The 16,187-nt window shown below is 40.1% G+C and overlaps 1 protein-coding gene across 1 annotated transcript in view; it reads right to left on the bottom strand.

Annotated features, from left to right (window-relative positions):
• Nucleotides 1–501: 501 nt before the first annotated feature.
• hhip (hedgehog interacting protein) overlaps nt 502–16,187 on the bottom strand; it is a 37,276-nt gene continuing 21,590 nt past the window's right edge. Inside the window, exons 7-13 of the mRNA XM_026171335.1 lie at nt 16,013–16,156; nt 14,568–14,686; nt 13,264–13,387; nt 12,364–12,509; nt 11,053–11,134; nt 2,999–3,147; nt 502–2,817 (exon numbers count right to left, since the gene is read on the bottom strand). Coding sequence (XP_026027120.1) covers nt 2,621–2,817; nt 2,999–3,147; nt 11,053–11,134; nt 12,364–12,509; nt 13,264–13,387; nt 14,568–14,686; nt 16,013–16,156 — 961 coding nt within the window. The 3' untranslated portion in view covers nt 502–2,620. The remainder of the gene's footprint in view (nt 2,818–2,998; nt 3,148–11,052; nt 11,135–12,363; nt 12,510–13,263; nt 13,388–14,567; nt 14,687–16,012; nt 16,157–16,187) is intronic.

Raw genomic sequence — 16,187 nt, 5'->3', positions numbered from 1 at the left:
AACGTACGTACCTGGGCCCGCCTACTATCCTTGGAAACGTAAAATGATTGGCTAGAATCTAAAGTGTATGACATCTCAGGAAAAAAAAGCACAGAAATAAAGCACCAAAATGTGCGCTGCTTTTCGGTCTGGTTACTACCATTTTATATCAGAACCGATACCGGTACCCATCCCTAGTCATCTGTGAAGGTTGCTCCTTTTTCACCAAGCTCTGATTGAATAGGGAACCCTTTAATGGCTGTACCACTCCTTCATAAGTCATTCATGAAATGTTTTCACTCCTAATAGTTACATTTATAGTTATGTTGCTCCAAGTTGGTCAATTTTAACTGTTAAAATTTTTTTATGTTATAGTACACACTATGAACTGATTAGAAAATTTATATAAGAAAATAATTTTAAAAATAGATACTTTTTTTTAAAACATCTTAAACAAGAGAGACAAATATTTCAGACATGCTATACATTTTAATAGACATATTGATATTTCTGAAGAGAAACCAAGTTATCCCTACTTTTATTTACAATACAGGAATACAAAATTGTCACATACAGTACAATGGTAAAAACAACATAGAGAATTTAAATAATTATTTTATTTGTGTAACTACTTAAATAATGAAAATGGTTATTCTATTCACACCACGCCGTCTCAGCAGCTACAATGCAACTTTCACATTAAGTGCTAAAAAATTATAATTTTCCATTTTACAGCATGAATTCCTTTTTGATGTTTTAAGACCAGGTACAGTTGTTTTATTTCAGCAAACACAAGGAAAGCAGGAGATGAACAATAAGCACATCATTTATGGCCACTAAACTTCAATTGACTAAACTTTAATTGAAAATCAAGTTATTGAAACTAGATTTTCAAAATAAAAGCTGTGGATAAAGTACAAGGATAAATATTTTCCTTAAAAACTTAAAACAACAGCTGTCAGTTCTGGGAAGACTGGCTTTACGGGTAGTGAAGAAGAAAAGTAAAAAAATTAAATGTTCTTATTAGGATGAGTCTCGGGTTTGAAAGAATGCATCTATATGCATCTATAATAACAAACACATTCTTAAAATTTCTTGCCTTACTCTGGAAATGCTCACAAGAGAATTTGCACTTTCTTCCTCAGGTTAATGCCAGCCCTGTCTCTGAGCTCCTTCCACACTGACTTGGTGGCCTGTTGAGATCTTTGATCATCTTACTACAGAAGCACAATTCTGACGGTCTTGCTGTGGGGGTGGGGGTGGGTGGGTTTTAGATGAGCTTCACCAACTCCTCCGAATGACTATTTGCAGGCACAGACATGCGTTACTTGTACTCTGGGCAAAAAAAGAAAACATCCTCGCGTGTCTTTTATAAAAGCTGCATATGTATAAGTACAACATGAAATGACATGAACTGACGAGCTTAGTGTAAAATTGCTTTCTATAAACACCATATTCTCCCATATATTATTACGCTTAAAAAAATAAACCCTCCTCTATGATAACAATAGTAATGCTATAGATTTTTTTGTAGATTTTTTCTTGTATTACTAAGTAGGTAAGCTCTATTGGAAATATACATCAGCGCGTTTCATCCCTTCCCTTTATAGTTTTGACTTCAGCTTTCTGCTTCAGTGTGTGACGCAATGAAAAGAGTTTGTTAAACCATACCTGTGACAGTGTGCTGTGTGAACGTGTGGAGCTGAAACTACTCTCATTGCGCTTTTAATAAATGTTGAAATTAATTTTGAATAAAAAAGTGAATGAAAGGAAAACGATACAGTGCATGGGATTCGAACACTCCGTTCAAATTGCATGAAACTGGCGCTGACAAAGTACAATGTTCTCAACTCGCTCATTCCTACGTCTGTGTGTAGATCCTCTCTGTACACTGATAGCAAATGAGTGATACGTTCTTTATACTGTAAATTGCTGTTTATGACTATGTACCCACAAACTGAACACAACATAAATGAGTCAACACAGCCTTCCTCTTGTTAGTGCTTTTGGAATAGTAAAGCAAAAAGCACTGCAGGCTCTATGAGACGCATGCCTCGTGCTCACAGTCTGAGTGCGTAGACATTTATTTCTTTGCTAGGTTTTCAACGGACCGTGAACACAAACTGCATCTTGAGCCACCCAATTCTGAATCCTTAATGAACTCCTGAATAATCAACTGTCTCCACTGAAATGCCTCAAACTCCATTTTTCGTAAGGCAGCATAAAAGTCTCGGGGTTTTAACAGTCCGCTCCGGCAGAGTTCCTGTTCCTGTGGAGCCAGTGAAGGCGTTTTTAGAGCAGCAGAGGAAATGTCTTAGTGGAACTCATCAATCAGCTGTCTGCAGGGCTCTCTGAAATGTGAACACGGCTTGGATGCCAGGCCTGGTGTTCAGGAACAAGTAGCTTATAGGTAAGGAGAGGAAAAGCTTGGTATGGTGATGTGGTTTAAAAGCAGTCTGATGGGGTCCTGCATGTGTGTGTGTGTGTGTGTGTGTGTGTGTGTGTGTGCTTGCCCGTGAGAATGTGAGGGGAAATTAAGGGGCCACATTTAGCAAACCTCTTTAAGAGTCTTTTGAGGGCGAAAGGTAGATGTGTGTAGACTTGAGGATGGATGATGGGGAGCGGCCCCCTCCGCACACCACTATACGACGTACTTGGTCAGGTCTAAGAGGTACGAGGTCATGTCGATGATGTGGTCCACTATCCCGCCATTCTCCTGGTCGTTGGGCATACCCCGCTCGCTCTTCTCACACTGGTTTCCGGAGTAGCCACTCTTACACAGGCACTTGTTGGGCTCCACGCAGACTCCTCCATTGCGGCAGGCTGGTTCACATTTGGCTACAGTCACAGGGTATGAGAGAGTGAAAACACTTTAAACTTTGTTTTATTCAGACGTACTCTGATTTCTGATTAGGGAAACTATGGCAGATATTACTGAACATCTTTTCCACATCTGAAGTGAAAGAACACGTCGATGTTGGTCCATGTTATACGCTGAGGGCGACAGATGCACTCTTACCAACTCGGCAAAATTGTCCTTCCCAGCTGGGGTTGCAGCAGCATTTGCCGGTGGGAGTACAGCGGCCGTTCTTACAGTGTCTGGAACAAGCTGTCATCAGCAGCTCCGGTGGCTCCACCTGATGCTGGCACTCCTTAGGGGTGTAAGGCCTGCAGCAATTGTTAAAAAAACAGAAGAAGACAAAGTAAGTATTCAGCAGACAGAAGCCTCTCAATATGGTGATTAAGCCACAGCGACACAGCGACAATTTATTATAACCAAATAAATAATACAAGACATTTCAAGTTAATAACCGGAGAACATATTTCAACTCTTAATAATAATAATAACACAGAATCAGAATTGTGTTGATTTATGAAGGGAAAATGTGGTTTAAAGGCATGTAGCTTTGGTATAATTCACTGTTTGGATGACTGCATGTCAAGAGATGTGCTATATGTTGTTTAAATTCTACCTATTAATCAGCATCTGCCTCAAATGAATGAACTGCTGTTGTGTCCAAAACAGAAATCAGTCATTCAGCGTCCACGGGTCGTTTAATTGGGCTTACACAAGTCTGTTTAGAGGTTTGAGCCTCGCCCACAAACACATTTAGTTGCCAGATCACAACAGTTTCTACAAAGTTTCACGCAACCTTTAAAAAAAAAAGTCCTGTTAAACAAAAAGCTGAGACTAAACAAAAACAAAACACTCATCCAACTCACACTGGCTGAGCTACACAGTAACACTATACCATGATTTAGGATGGGACTGTAGGAAATGTGTTCTATTTAAGCATCTAACACTTGACTGTGATGTATTGTGGTAGCTATTTATTTACCGCAAAGCTATTTTTGAATGGTACAACAAGACAAATCTGCCATCGCACGCTGCGTCCGTGATCTCAGATTTTCGAGCCTATCAGGTTTTGTTGATATGTAACTTAAGTGGGAAAGCACTTTTGAAGTGAGGGACTTTAAGATGTAAATTTTTAACTTGCCAAGTTAAAAATTTATGTATTTGCTCCTGAAGGAGGCGTGTGTTTCTTTTTCCAGTGACATGCTGTTAAAGTGACGGCGGCTCTTTTTCTACGTATTACCAATTAATAGCAAGTTAATATTTAAGCGTGTAGTTGGGACATGAGCCGCTTCATGTGTGGTTGTTTTTATTTTGAATTCTTATTCGAAGAACGAAACGACATACGGGGTTAAAGCATGGCTCCCACAGATATGAACACGGTTTGGAAAATGCACACAGACACAAACAGAAACATCTCCACACCATATGTGTCAAGTTTGAACACCAGAGAAGCATATTATTCCATATTAAGACAAACATCCAGACACGCACATCAGCAAATGGGCTGAAACACAATTATTTCATATCACGCTCCACAAATCTGGAAATAATACAGTGAGTGCGTAATCAAGTTCGAATGTGAAGCGTCTGTTGGTGCCCACACACACACACACACACACACACACACACACACACACACACACACACACACACACACACACACACACATTTGCTAGTGTGTACATTTGTGAAAAGGAGAGAGAGGAAGAAAAATAGATGTGTAAACATTCTGCTACAAAACATTGTTGGACATTAAGGCGTGTGTGCATATGTCTGACACACAGGCAGGGTAACTGGACTCTTGTGGACCGGTGCTGGTATGAGAGGCGTGAGCAGTGAGGTCACTGAATGTGTATGTATGTAATTCTCACTCCACGATAGGACGGGCCTCATCAATCATGGCAGGGGAGCAAATAGTCAATCAGCAGGAGAAGCCAAAACTAGATTGAAGACATACAACCAGCAATTTGTATATTAAAGCTCAAATCAGCTATTTTTAGAATACATATTACTTCCATCTGGGTAGCTGTTCCTATGGTAGTCACGTTTTACGTTACAATAACATCTCAGAACTTATCAGAGTCTTACGATTGTGTTCTTTCCTGTTTTACCTGTCTCTAAGAGCGAAGGCTGCCCGCAAATGGCATCAATAAGCTTTTCCTCCATTTCTGAGTGTCGGAGGTGTCATAAGAGTTGCTCTGACAGGTTTTGGTAATGCGGTGTAAATGCCAACCTGGATTTGCATGTAGTAGCCCCACTGAGCAGGTTCTGTGAGTAATGAAGCTCCTCAAAGTGTTTACTTTGTGTTTGTTGTGGAAGCACCACTAGATACTCATTCTATTCTGCTTTGGTGAGGTGCTGATCACCTGTTCCAGCAGTCGGTACTTCGGTATAAATTATTTTCATTTTACTTGCTGTACAGATTTAAATGAAAGATGCAGTTTTATTACAAAAAATACTAACAACTGGGGGATAAATACACTTGATTTTGTGCATACTAATTATATATTTGAAGAATTTCACAAATATATGTTAAATAAAGAAAATCTTAAATGCTGATTTCCTGATTTGAAAAGTGTGCTGCAGGTGTTCTGACAGACACACTGCCTGTGTGTATGTGTTAAAGTTGCTTTAAATTTTGAGGATGGAGTGTCGGTGGGGGTTGATTCCCATGCTCCCATCAGCACCCAACTCCATACTCCATCTCTGCTGGCTTTTGTTGCTGCAGGCTGCATGTAGTTAAAAAAAAAAAAAAAAGAGCAAAAGAGGGGAGAAAACAGAAAGAGAAGGAGAGGGAGAAAGAGTAAGAGTCCCTAGAGAATTGGGGGGGCTGGTCTGTAGCTAACACTGTTAATAGCAGGCAGGGGTCAGCAGTGCTACTAAACAGCCTGTACGACTGCCAGGGTGGCTGTGAAAACAGCACCTGCTGGTAGCACCACTTGACAAAGGCAGCTGGGTCAACAGCCACTGTGGGAATTTATCAACTTTGGGAGGGGTGGCGTATGTGTGAGAGTAAGGGAGTGGGAGAAGGCGATAGTGCTTCCACAAGAGTTACAAGTGGAGAGACAGAAAGAGAACAACTAAAGTCAGAGAGTGGTATGAGACACTGATCATGCCATAACTGAACATAAAACAGAGCAAAAAGTGACAAAGCACGCAAGCACAGCTGCAAAGATAACATACAGAACAGGGCAGATGAATGCAGGATCAGGTTCTTTCTTTGTGTCCTCTCTTCTTCCCTTACGTCAGTTAAACATTAACAGTGACCATCCTTCAAATCTTCCATGTCGAAGGAGTGCGAATGCTCTGCCTCAAACTTGTTATCAGTGTGTATCTGTGTTTAGCTTGTTAGCTCGCAGGGTCTGTTTGATTGACACGAGGTGTATGTGAGAAAAGGGCTATGGAGTGGTGTACACTGTGCACTCTAACAATGGCCTAATCAAACGGCCCAGTGTGGTCTCTTTTGCTGTTTTGTCATCCAACTCCATTGTTTGGGGGCTCCTTTTGTAGCTTCTTTCCTTGTTTTAATTGTGTAAGAAATTTACTGTGTATTGTAGGAGCCAGGGCTATTCAGTGGGACTAGCAAGCAGCTTTGTCAAGGGGAGGACCACAGCGGAGATGTAGGAAGATTTAGGAGGGATAGGAAAATAAAGAAAAGACTTTTTTTTTCCTGTAGCGTGCTGGGAGCTGGCGTACCACACACGCACACAAGCTCGCATGTGTGTGTGTACCCACCACCCACATGGTTTACATCTATGCACACAACACACAGAAAAGCACACATATAGATAAATATATCCACGAAGGAGCACCCGTGGTCTCCTTCCTCAGCACATCTAGTGATTTGTGACTTCCATGTCTAATGCAGTTCATAAAGGAGGTCCCAGGGCCCTATTTGAAGTTCACTGTGTCTTTTTAAGGGCTCTGCTCACTGTAATTCAATCAGTCTAGCTTGCAGCTGACAAAACCCGAACGTGTGAAAAGTCCTTCTCAATACTGCTTTCCCTGTGACGAGCTGCAACATGAAGAATGGCAAATTGCATTTTGTACCAGAAAGCAGCAGGAGATCTGGCTCTATATGTTAATTAAGCTCCTGCCAAGGACTGACCATAGGAGCAAGGTGGGGGTGCAACGTGGGGATTCTGAATTATGATGTGATAAACACGTAACTTTACTGTATGACCCTCAGAACAGGTAAAAGGACATAAAACAGGTTTGTTCCTGGCACAAATATAATGCTTTCACTGTACAAATAATTGTTATTAAATGCAGACTCAGTGGGACAGAAAAGAAGCAAAACCCAGGCCCTGAATACCTGCAGTATGTTCGAGGCACACTCAGGAGTGCAGAACCAGGGTTACTGATGTATGTTAAAGACAAGCAACAAAGGGTAGAAATTACATTTAATCACTTTGCTGTGGAAAGGTGAAACATTAAACATGCTTCCACAGATACCTATTCTTATCTTCTAAACTCTAAGGTCCTCTCATTGATCGTTAAACCACAACCACATCTTACAGTCACCACACTGAGATACGGTCAGTAAAGATATTAATGATAAATATTAATGCATATTTCTATCCCACTGCAACACCAAAAACAAGCCGCGCCTTTCTACATTCTTGCTTTCTCTCGCGTACAACCTCAGTCACACCACACCCATTCGGCATGTTTCAAAATGCATGGTGGCCTATTTATTATTGGAGGGGTACTCCAACTGACAAACAAATACCTAAAAATGAAGTCATTTGGCCAGGACGTGTTTACACAAACACTGCTGAGGGATTTTATGGTTGATGTTTCCTTGTAAGCCTTTACCGCTCCCCTAACGGTTCCTCTTTTTCCCACTCTATGTTCCCAAACACAGAGTTGATTAAAACACAGCGTGAGATGCTATACCGGGCCACAAAAACCACCACACTCTAAAACAAACCTCTGTCTGAATGGGCTTCAGAGTCCAGATGTCCCTGCAGTAGGGAAGAGAAAAGAAGGGAGGACCACCAGACTTGATAACGTGCTGGGGTCAGACACGTTAGCTACCCTATTCATTTCCCCCCCTTTGCCCCCTCTCTCCATCCTCCCTGTAACAAAATCCTAATAACGAAGCCAGAGTGTATTAGGAGTCAGGACTCTAACACCACAGGGTCCACACAAACTAAACAAGTCCAGTTGATGGTGGAAAGAACTGTTCTCTGGGAGAAATGCGTCCAGCAGCCATGCCAGAAAACATAAATACGAAGCAAGCCATCAGGGCCCCCTTTGAAACATCTGTGCTGTAATTAACTGTGCTAATGCCTGGGTGGCACTGCCGTCACCCAGGAATAATAAGATGTGAATATGTTTCTATTGTGTTCTTTCTCCTCAGTATGCTTATGCTACTTTATTTACTTCTCTTAATCACAAGCCACTCATTCACTTGAACCGGTAGGCCTACAGGATCTTATGCTCTCATCTCCCTGCAAAAGCACTGATTAAAAAGATAAAGCACAATCACTGAGTGGGTTTGGCTTGAGACTTTATATGCAGTTGGTTTGAATTACAAAGTCTTCTTATGTTTGAAGTGATTTCTGTACTGCAAATATTACGGATCAAACTTTTTATACATCCCTCTTGTATTTTTGTGGGTCGAATTCATTCCGTTTTCATATTTCCTCATCTTGAGTGACAAATGTTTTTCACATGTACTTGGCTCTCCAAGCAGAGTTTATAGATCTATCACTATCAGAATGATTTCTAATACTGCGATGCATATGGTAAGGATTATGATATGGTGACATGTACTGACATATAAATGATGAAGCTGCACTTGTGCACATGTTCCCTCCACAGCTAATTAAGCATTAAACTGGAAAAGAAATGGATTTCACCTCCCAAAGGGAAGTAGACGTGTGCTGGAGGGTTCGAATCCACCACCCAGCTGTGGCCTTCTCTGCCTGCGTGTTTGAGCTTCCTCCCACAGTCCAAAGATACGCATGTTAGGTTAATTAGTGCTTCTAGACTGGATGTAGGTGTGAATGGCTGTCTGTCTCTCTGTGTTAGTCCTACAATAGACTGGCGACCTGTCCAAAGTGTACCCCACCTCTTCCCCTATGACAGCCAAGATAGACTCTAATCCCTCTGTGACCCTGAATTCAATAAGTGGAAGAAAATGAATGGATAGTGTATCTACATGGATATTTTGGCTATACAGAGTTTGTCCATATCACCCTGTTAGTGGTTAATATGTTGAAATGTCGCTACTTGACAACAGGTGTCTTTGTCTTTTCCCTCACACTTACCAAAATATCACTGTTGCATATTTAGCATCTAACCAGTAGACAAAAGTTGAATAAAGCAATAGAATCAGTGCTGCTAGCAGTGTTTTTCTAAGCAAACAATTTGAAAGGCTATTTTTTTTTCTCCAGTAACCACTCAGCATCCATTCTAGGAAGCTGTAATGTGCATAAACAATTCTACTTGCAGGAATGTGTGTAAGCAGTGAGGATGACACTGTTCTTCAATGTGATGATCTGTGAGTAACTAAGATCTCATAATATGCTGTTAGGCTCATCTAAATTTCACAACAAAACAATCACAGCATGAAAATAAAGCTGGTGGTTTACTGTAGTTCTTCCATCTGTAATAGGCAGTCCTGATTAGGGGTGTTAACGGATATGACTTTGCTAACAGTGAAGTATTCACCTGCATTAACACTTATTCACACATTAACACATATTGTAAAAAATATGTGTGTGTGTGTATATATATATATATATATATATATATATATATATATATATATATATATATATATATATATATATATATATATATATATATATATATATATATATATATATATATATATACACACATACACATATATATACGTATATATACACATATATATACACATACATACATACATACATACATACATACATATACATATACATATATCTCAATACTAAGAAACTAACTGACAATACAAAATTAATACTGATTAGATCATCTTTAGCAATAGTATTGATATCAGCACACACACACACACACACACACACACACACACACACACACACACACACACACACACACACACACACACACACATCATAGATAACTGCACAGAACCTAGCTGTTGTCTACAAGCATTATCCATCTACCGGTAAGTATTAACAGTTACCTTATAGCCACACTAGCTGTCTATTATCATTAAGAAAGAGGCTAGCAGCTATGGCTAATATAAAAAAAATGATAACCTTAATGCTTGAGAAAACCTCCTGCCTGTCTGTAATCCTAATACAATGAGTTCATTTACCATGATATCACAAATATTTGTATCTAGAAAGTATTGTGTTTCTTTTGTTTTTGATCAAAAATAAAAAATATGGTGCCAAGTCACGAAAAGTGCAGTGCGACCTCAGCCAACCTTACATGTTTACCTTACTGTATTTTCTTTATGTCTGGCAACCTAAAAATGCTGTCATCATTGATGTTATTCGTTTTATTGTTCTAAGAGGAAGTGTAATTTTTATCAAAATCAAAAATTCAAAAATTGTATCTAGTATTTAGAATATTTTCCTGGGTATAAGGAAAATCAAGTATCGTGACAACCTTAGTACGTACAGCGTTTGCTGCTTCACCTTTCAGATATCATCCTCCTGAATTATTTTTCCAAACTTTAGCTGTGATTATGAATTCATGATATCGGTTAAACAACTTCACACTGTTGAATTATTTGCTTGTATTTTTTAATTTTTTAAACCTCCTTAACTTTTTAAAGCTGCGTTAATATGCCTAAAACAGTTAACGGTAAGAATTGGCTAATAGGCTAATAACATGCTAAGGTAACAATTATAATTGCTGTCTAAAAAAAATCCCAAATTCTCCAATACTTGGGAACGGCTGTCCTGCTTGAATATACTGAAAATAATCTGTGTTGTTGTTGACAGGAATCACAATCAACACTTAAAGCTACTGAAAATGTTGTTCAGACTAACTCGAACGAATAACTCAATTACAACCTTTGGGGAATGAGTTTATAACTAAACTCAACTCAAGAGAGAGCGATTTACCAGTAGTTTTGTCTCTCATTGTCTTGGTTTGCCCTCTTGTGGACGTAATGCAGGATTTTTTAATGAACAGCTGAATGTCCTCCCCACTAAGAAGGAATCACTTAATCACCGAACAACTAACTACATACCAGCACAAATTACCAAGGGACTTCCTGCTTTTACCTTTTCGGGTCCACCAGCTTGTAGAGTTTCCCACTGTGTGACTGCACCATGCTTTTACTACTTGCAAGTATGTAGACTTCACCTGCAAAAGAAGAACAGTTAAGTGGGAATCCCATCAGCATCATCTGATGGAAATACTTCCAATGTCCGAACAACTATTCAGCAGATCCCAGTGCCTAACTAAAGAAGAGACAAGACAAGACAAGGAAACACAAGAAAATGAAAGGGGAGGACATGAGGGGTTTAGGAAAATGAGTGTATCACAGGCTTCTGCATTTCTGCACTTGCCAATGGATTTTAAAAAAGAGTTTAATGAGACAATTGGATACTCATGACTGGGAACCAGGCAGATGATTTAATGAGGAACAAGCCTGCAAGAAAATTCCATAGGGGGACAAATTGTAAACATCTGTCTGTGGGGCCTCTTTTTTGGGACATAGGCCTGGCCCCCGCTGCAATTCTTGCACCACTTGCAAATCCTGATCGAATACAGAAATCTTTAAATATCTCGTCAAACAATAACTCCAAGACCTGGCAACAACTGTGATCAAAGATTTCTGATGGCTGGGCGAACAATTTACATCATGTGTTCATTTTAATCAGAAACATCAGAGCTCACGGTTTACAATTCTTCGAGTGTGTGGTGGGGATCCAACTTATAAAACTGTCTTGTGTCAGTTCATTTCAGGTTACTCTGCATATATTAACTTAATCTTTAACTTGCCCAGAGAAACACTTAACACATGTCATGGTGGCACAGTGAATTAAGGAGGTTTGGAAGATTATGACTATCCTACAAAAATGACAACTAACTAAGATGTTTGGACTACTTAATGAGAGGCGTGTTGGCTTTATCATCCATCCATCCAGTCGCATCTTTATCAGGGTTGTGGGGGGCCTATCTCAGCTAACATAGGGCGAGAGGCAGGGTACACCCTTGACAGGTCACCAGTCTGATGCAGGGCTAACACATGCACACTCCACACAGAAAGGCCTTGGCCAGACAGTGGTGTTGTGAGGCAACAGTGCTAACCATCACGCCACCATGCTGCCTGTTTTCAGATTTTCAGTGGTGTTTTATGCTGTGGTTATGTGTGTTATGTATGTATGTGCTGTACACACAGACATACACACACAGAGTCAACAAGCCTTCAAGGAGTCATGGATTAAAACCCTTGCTTCAGAAAATATGTCATAACATAGGTCAGGTGTAAATCTAAAGAAAGATCAGTGCAAGAGAGAAAAGAAACAAAGATAAAAGATCTCAGAAGCAATTACATTTTTAGCTTTTTTATTAATTGCCATACTAACCCAGTTCATCCTCTCCAAAACCCAAGATGTGTCCAACAAGCATAGTGCCACAGGAGTCAGCTGAGCCCAGGCACAGAGCTTTTTCCTGCCACTCTTCACCACTCGCTGATGTGGAAGATGTAGACTTCTGAAGGATGCGAAGGTTACTAAAGTGAAAAGTAAAAATACTCATGGTAAGTGACTGCAGACTGGATGATACTGTAAAAGGTTTAGTACTACATTTGTGCACAGGGGAGAAAGCAAAAGAAATCAACTGTAGTAGCATGGTACAGCATGGTTCATGACCCATATTCTTTTTCTACACCATGTCCCACATGGTGTTAGTTAGGAAGTCAGCCTTTAGTTTCAAAACAAACATCATGCCGGAGCCTTCACTTTGCCACAACAAAATGCTCCCAAATTGTAATAAGGCACAGAATTAACTGATCACACATTGTTTTAAACACGGTGCCAGCTTGCGATAATTGGACGGATTGGGGAGGGGACACACTTTACCCCCTTTGTTTACTCAACTGTCAGTGTTTGACATCAGCAAAACAGAGAAAACCAGAGAAACCAGAGAAAAGTGTGAACAGCACAGAGAACAATGTGTAATCTCCACTGACACTCAATGGTCCGCGCTGTCATGGTGACATGGGAGTCTATGTTTTCCTCCCATGTGGATGAACTTGGTGTTTACACTGGCACATGCTAATGCAAAGGAAATAGTTTTTAATATTAGAAGAAAAGTCATGTTGATCTTACTAAGTCATAAATCAACTCTGGGAGGATAAAGATGTTAGAATGACTTTGAAATATAGATTTTTGTCATCATGTAAACACAGTTAATTCTTAAAAACATACAGCTACTTAAATAGTCTGTTTAAATATATTAATCAGTCATTTCTTTATTGTACTTACCCATTTTTATCTCCAAAGACATAACTGCCATAAAGTCTCCTAGACTGACAGCCCCTGTAGATGAAACCCCCCACAGGTGGTGCTCCACCACTGGAATGCAGGTCATAGGCAGAGGGCTCATTTTCTATTGGGACAAGGAGACATAGGTCTTATTTAGGCACTTCCAATAGACTCATAGACCTACTGCCATTCATCTGTAACACCATCACAAACTGTCTGCATGCATGTTTTATCCCAGAGACAATCTCTTCTGTCTCACTGATGTTGCAGGGATTGTAATCTACTTAACTGCTTTTCTTGATTCATGCACTGGTGTTGTTTTGTTTGTTTTGGAATCAAAAACATAGACCACGTTCATCAGACATAATTGCTGTGTTGTTTATATGAGACACAAAAAAGGAGGAAAGAGGGAATTCTAGATTTAAATCGGACGTGTTTTATCAAAACTGGAAAAGAATGTATTGATCTTTTATTCAAAAGCGTGATGGTGAGGCAATGTGGCACATTTACTGGATTACGATTTCTTGGCAAGGAAAAATATGAATGGAGGTTTGCCGCCCTTAAAAATTTATGATCCGAGACGGGGTGTGCTCATTTCCCAACCGTAATCACTTTGGAGTTTGGGTAACTGGCTAAATCGGGCATCAGGCCAAGAGAGAGGTGGTCTGTGGCAAGAAGTGACATTTTCAAATGGAGTGAGAGATCAAAGTTAAGGATTAACTTAGCGCAAGGATAACCTGCCTCATATATTTTGGAACAAAGAGCTGTAATTTTCTTTTTGTGGAAAAAGGAAGGATAAGCAGTGTAAAGTGCTGCTGTTATTGATTATTTTCTAAATGTGAGAAGAGCTAGATTCCTCTCAGCTGTGTTTTCAACAGCGCCAAACCATCATCTAGACAGTTATTATTGTTGACAGCTTTAAATCTTACTTGTGGACACCATCTTACATTCCACTGGCAAATCTACACACCACAAATGGGGAATATTTCTGGATCACATCATTTTTACATTTAACCTTCACTGTTTCTGCACTCAACCTGGTGTGTTTCTGAATCTGTTGCCAAAACACTGTTCTTACAAAATGAAAGACATTCATAAAAACACATGTCACTTTCAGGGAAATAAATGTGAAAGGTTATCCAGGATGCTAATGTATTTTCACTTCTTTCTCAGGATGTAATGCAATCAAACAAAACTCCAGCAAAGACTGTGCACAACTGGGTATATTAAAACTCCTTCCAAACATGCGAAAAAGGTAAATATTGTGAACATTTTTGGAAATTCTCATGGAAATTGTAACTCACCATAATCGCCCCCCTTAGTAATTTCCAGTATTCTTCCTGCTGTTGTGTTTCTGCCACTGGCATCTGTACAGAGGATTACAAGACTCCCATTGTCTGACTGAAGTCGATCTACTGCACACCTACAGAGCACAGCGTGCCAGGAATGAATATAACATAACTAGAAGTAATATCCAAACACCAAACAAATAAAAGGTGGCAATACAACACAAGCACAAAAAGGTAATTTGCATGCAGTTGACTATTTCTTTATTGTAACGATGCATCTTGGTAAGAACTTTTATACCGTTGGAAAGCGTGTTTATTTCCCATTAAAGCTAGTGCTACATTTGAGCACCAGAGTTGAGCATGTGCTGAACAGCTTGTTCTGCTATTGAGTTTTGTTTCGAACTTCTAGTAGCCTAGTTGCTGACAATCAGGTGCCTGACTGGCTAGTGTTTAGCAGCATCTTGAGATGAGCACGGACCGTGGTACACCGGTCAGTTGGTGTATGCCCCAGGCCATGTTTGACTGATCTTTATAGGGCTGTCCCATAGGGCTACTTCCAGCTGATGTTAAGCAAAAACCAAGCTGCTGCATTATTTGGAGGGAGGCCTACTGCCACCTCCAAAGTGAAGTTCCATAAATTGGGCAATGCCAGAGACAGGCTACAAGGTAGGCGTCTCCGTCAGGTTGTTTCCTCACTCTCAGCACTGGTGAATCATAGGCAGTCTTCTACAAAACTACAGTCAAGGTTTGCAAGATGACACGGCCAACAGCTTTCTACCAAGACAACCCTGAACAGTCTGCATACAGCTAGTCTCCAGTCTCACAGGGCTGCCATGACTGCCTTCCACTGCTGGCATCAGCAACATGTGCACAGGAACCTGAACATGTGGAGGAACGTGACATTTAGCAGTAAGTCCAGGTTGATGCCATCACACAGGAGTGTGACCAAGCTGGTGACCAGCTGTTGTGGCTGTGTATAGTTCTATATAGCATCAAATGACAACAGCAGTCACCTCAACATACTTTATACTGACATACTATATACTAAGGTAGAGACCCTACAATAATACAGAGAAAATCCCACCAATCAAATGAGACCTTTTGATCAAGCTCTTGGGAACAGTGGGAAGGAAAAACACTGTTTTAAAAAGGAAGAAGTTTTTATGGGTGCAGATCATATATCAAACTCTGTTGTTCAACCTGTAAATGGATTTTACTTGTGTCACCATATAAGAGGAAATAAACAGGCTTTCCAACTGCATAAGATTTATTGCCGGGAAGCATTGTTAACAACAGAGAAACAATCGACCCAACACAAAATGCCTTACTGTTTGTGCTAAGTTCATATTTTCTACAAGAGCAGTAATGAAAATACCCTATAGTATGAGCAGAATTTCTACATTTGAAAATTGCAAATCAGTCATAGCAAGAATCTTTAAAGAGTGCAGTGTTTCACTTACCTGCCTGGATCATGTAATCCATGTGCAAAGATTTCAGGTGGCTGGTTGGTGCTGTTGAAGTAAGGATTGCTCCGTGGTATGGAATATGGAGAAGCACAACTATCTGTGTCTATGTCGACCCTTAGCACAGACCCCGTGAAATCACTGCAAGCAAAAACAAGAACACGCATTCAAA

The sequence above is a fragment of the Astatotilapia calliptera genome, chromosome 6 (assembly GCF_900246225.1).
Source record: "Astatotilapia calliptera chromosome 6, fAstCal1.2, whole genome shotgun sequence".
Lineage (NCBI taxonomy): Eukaryota > Metazoa > Chordata > Actinopteri > Cichliformes > Cichlidae > Astatotilapia > Astatotilapia calliptera.
The sequence above is the reverse complement of the archived record's forward strand: the minus strand, read 5'-3'. Positions and strand labels throughout refer to the sequence as shown.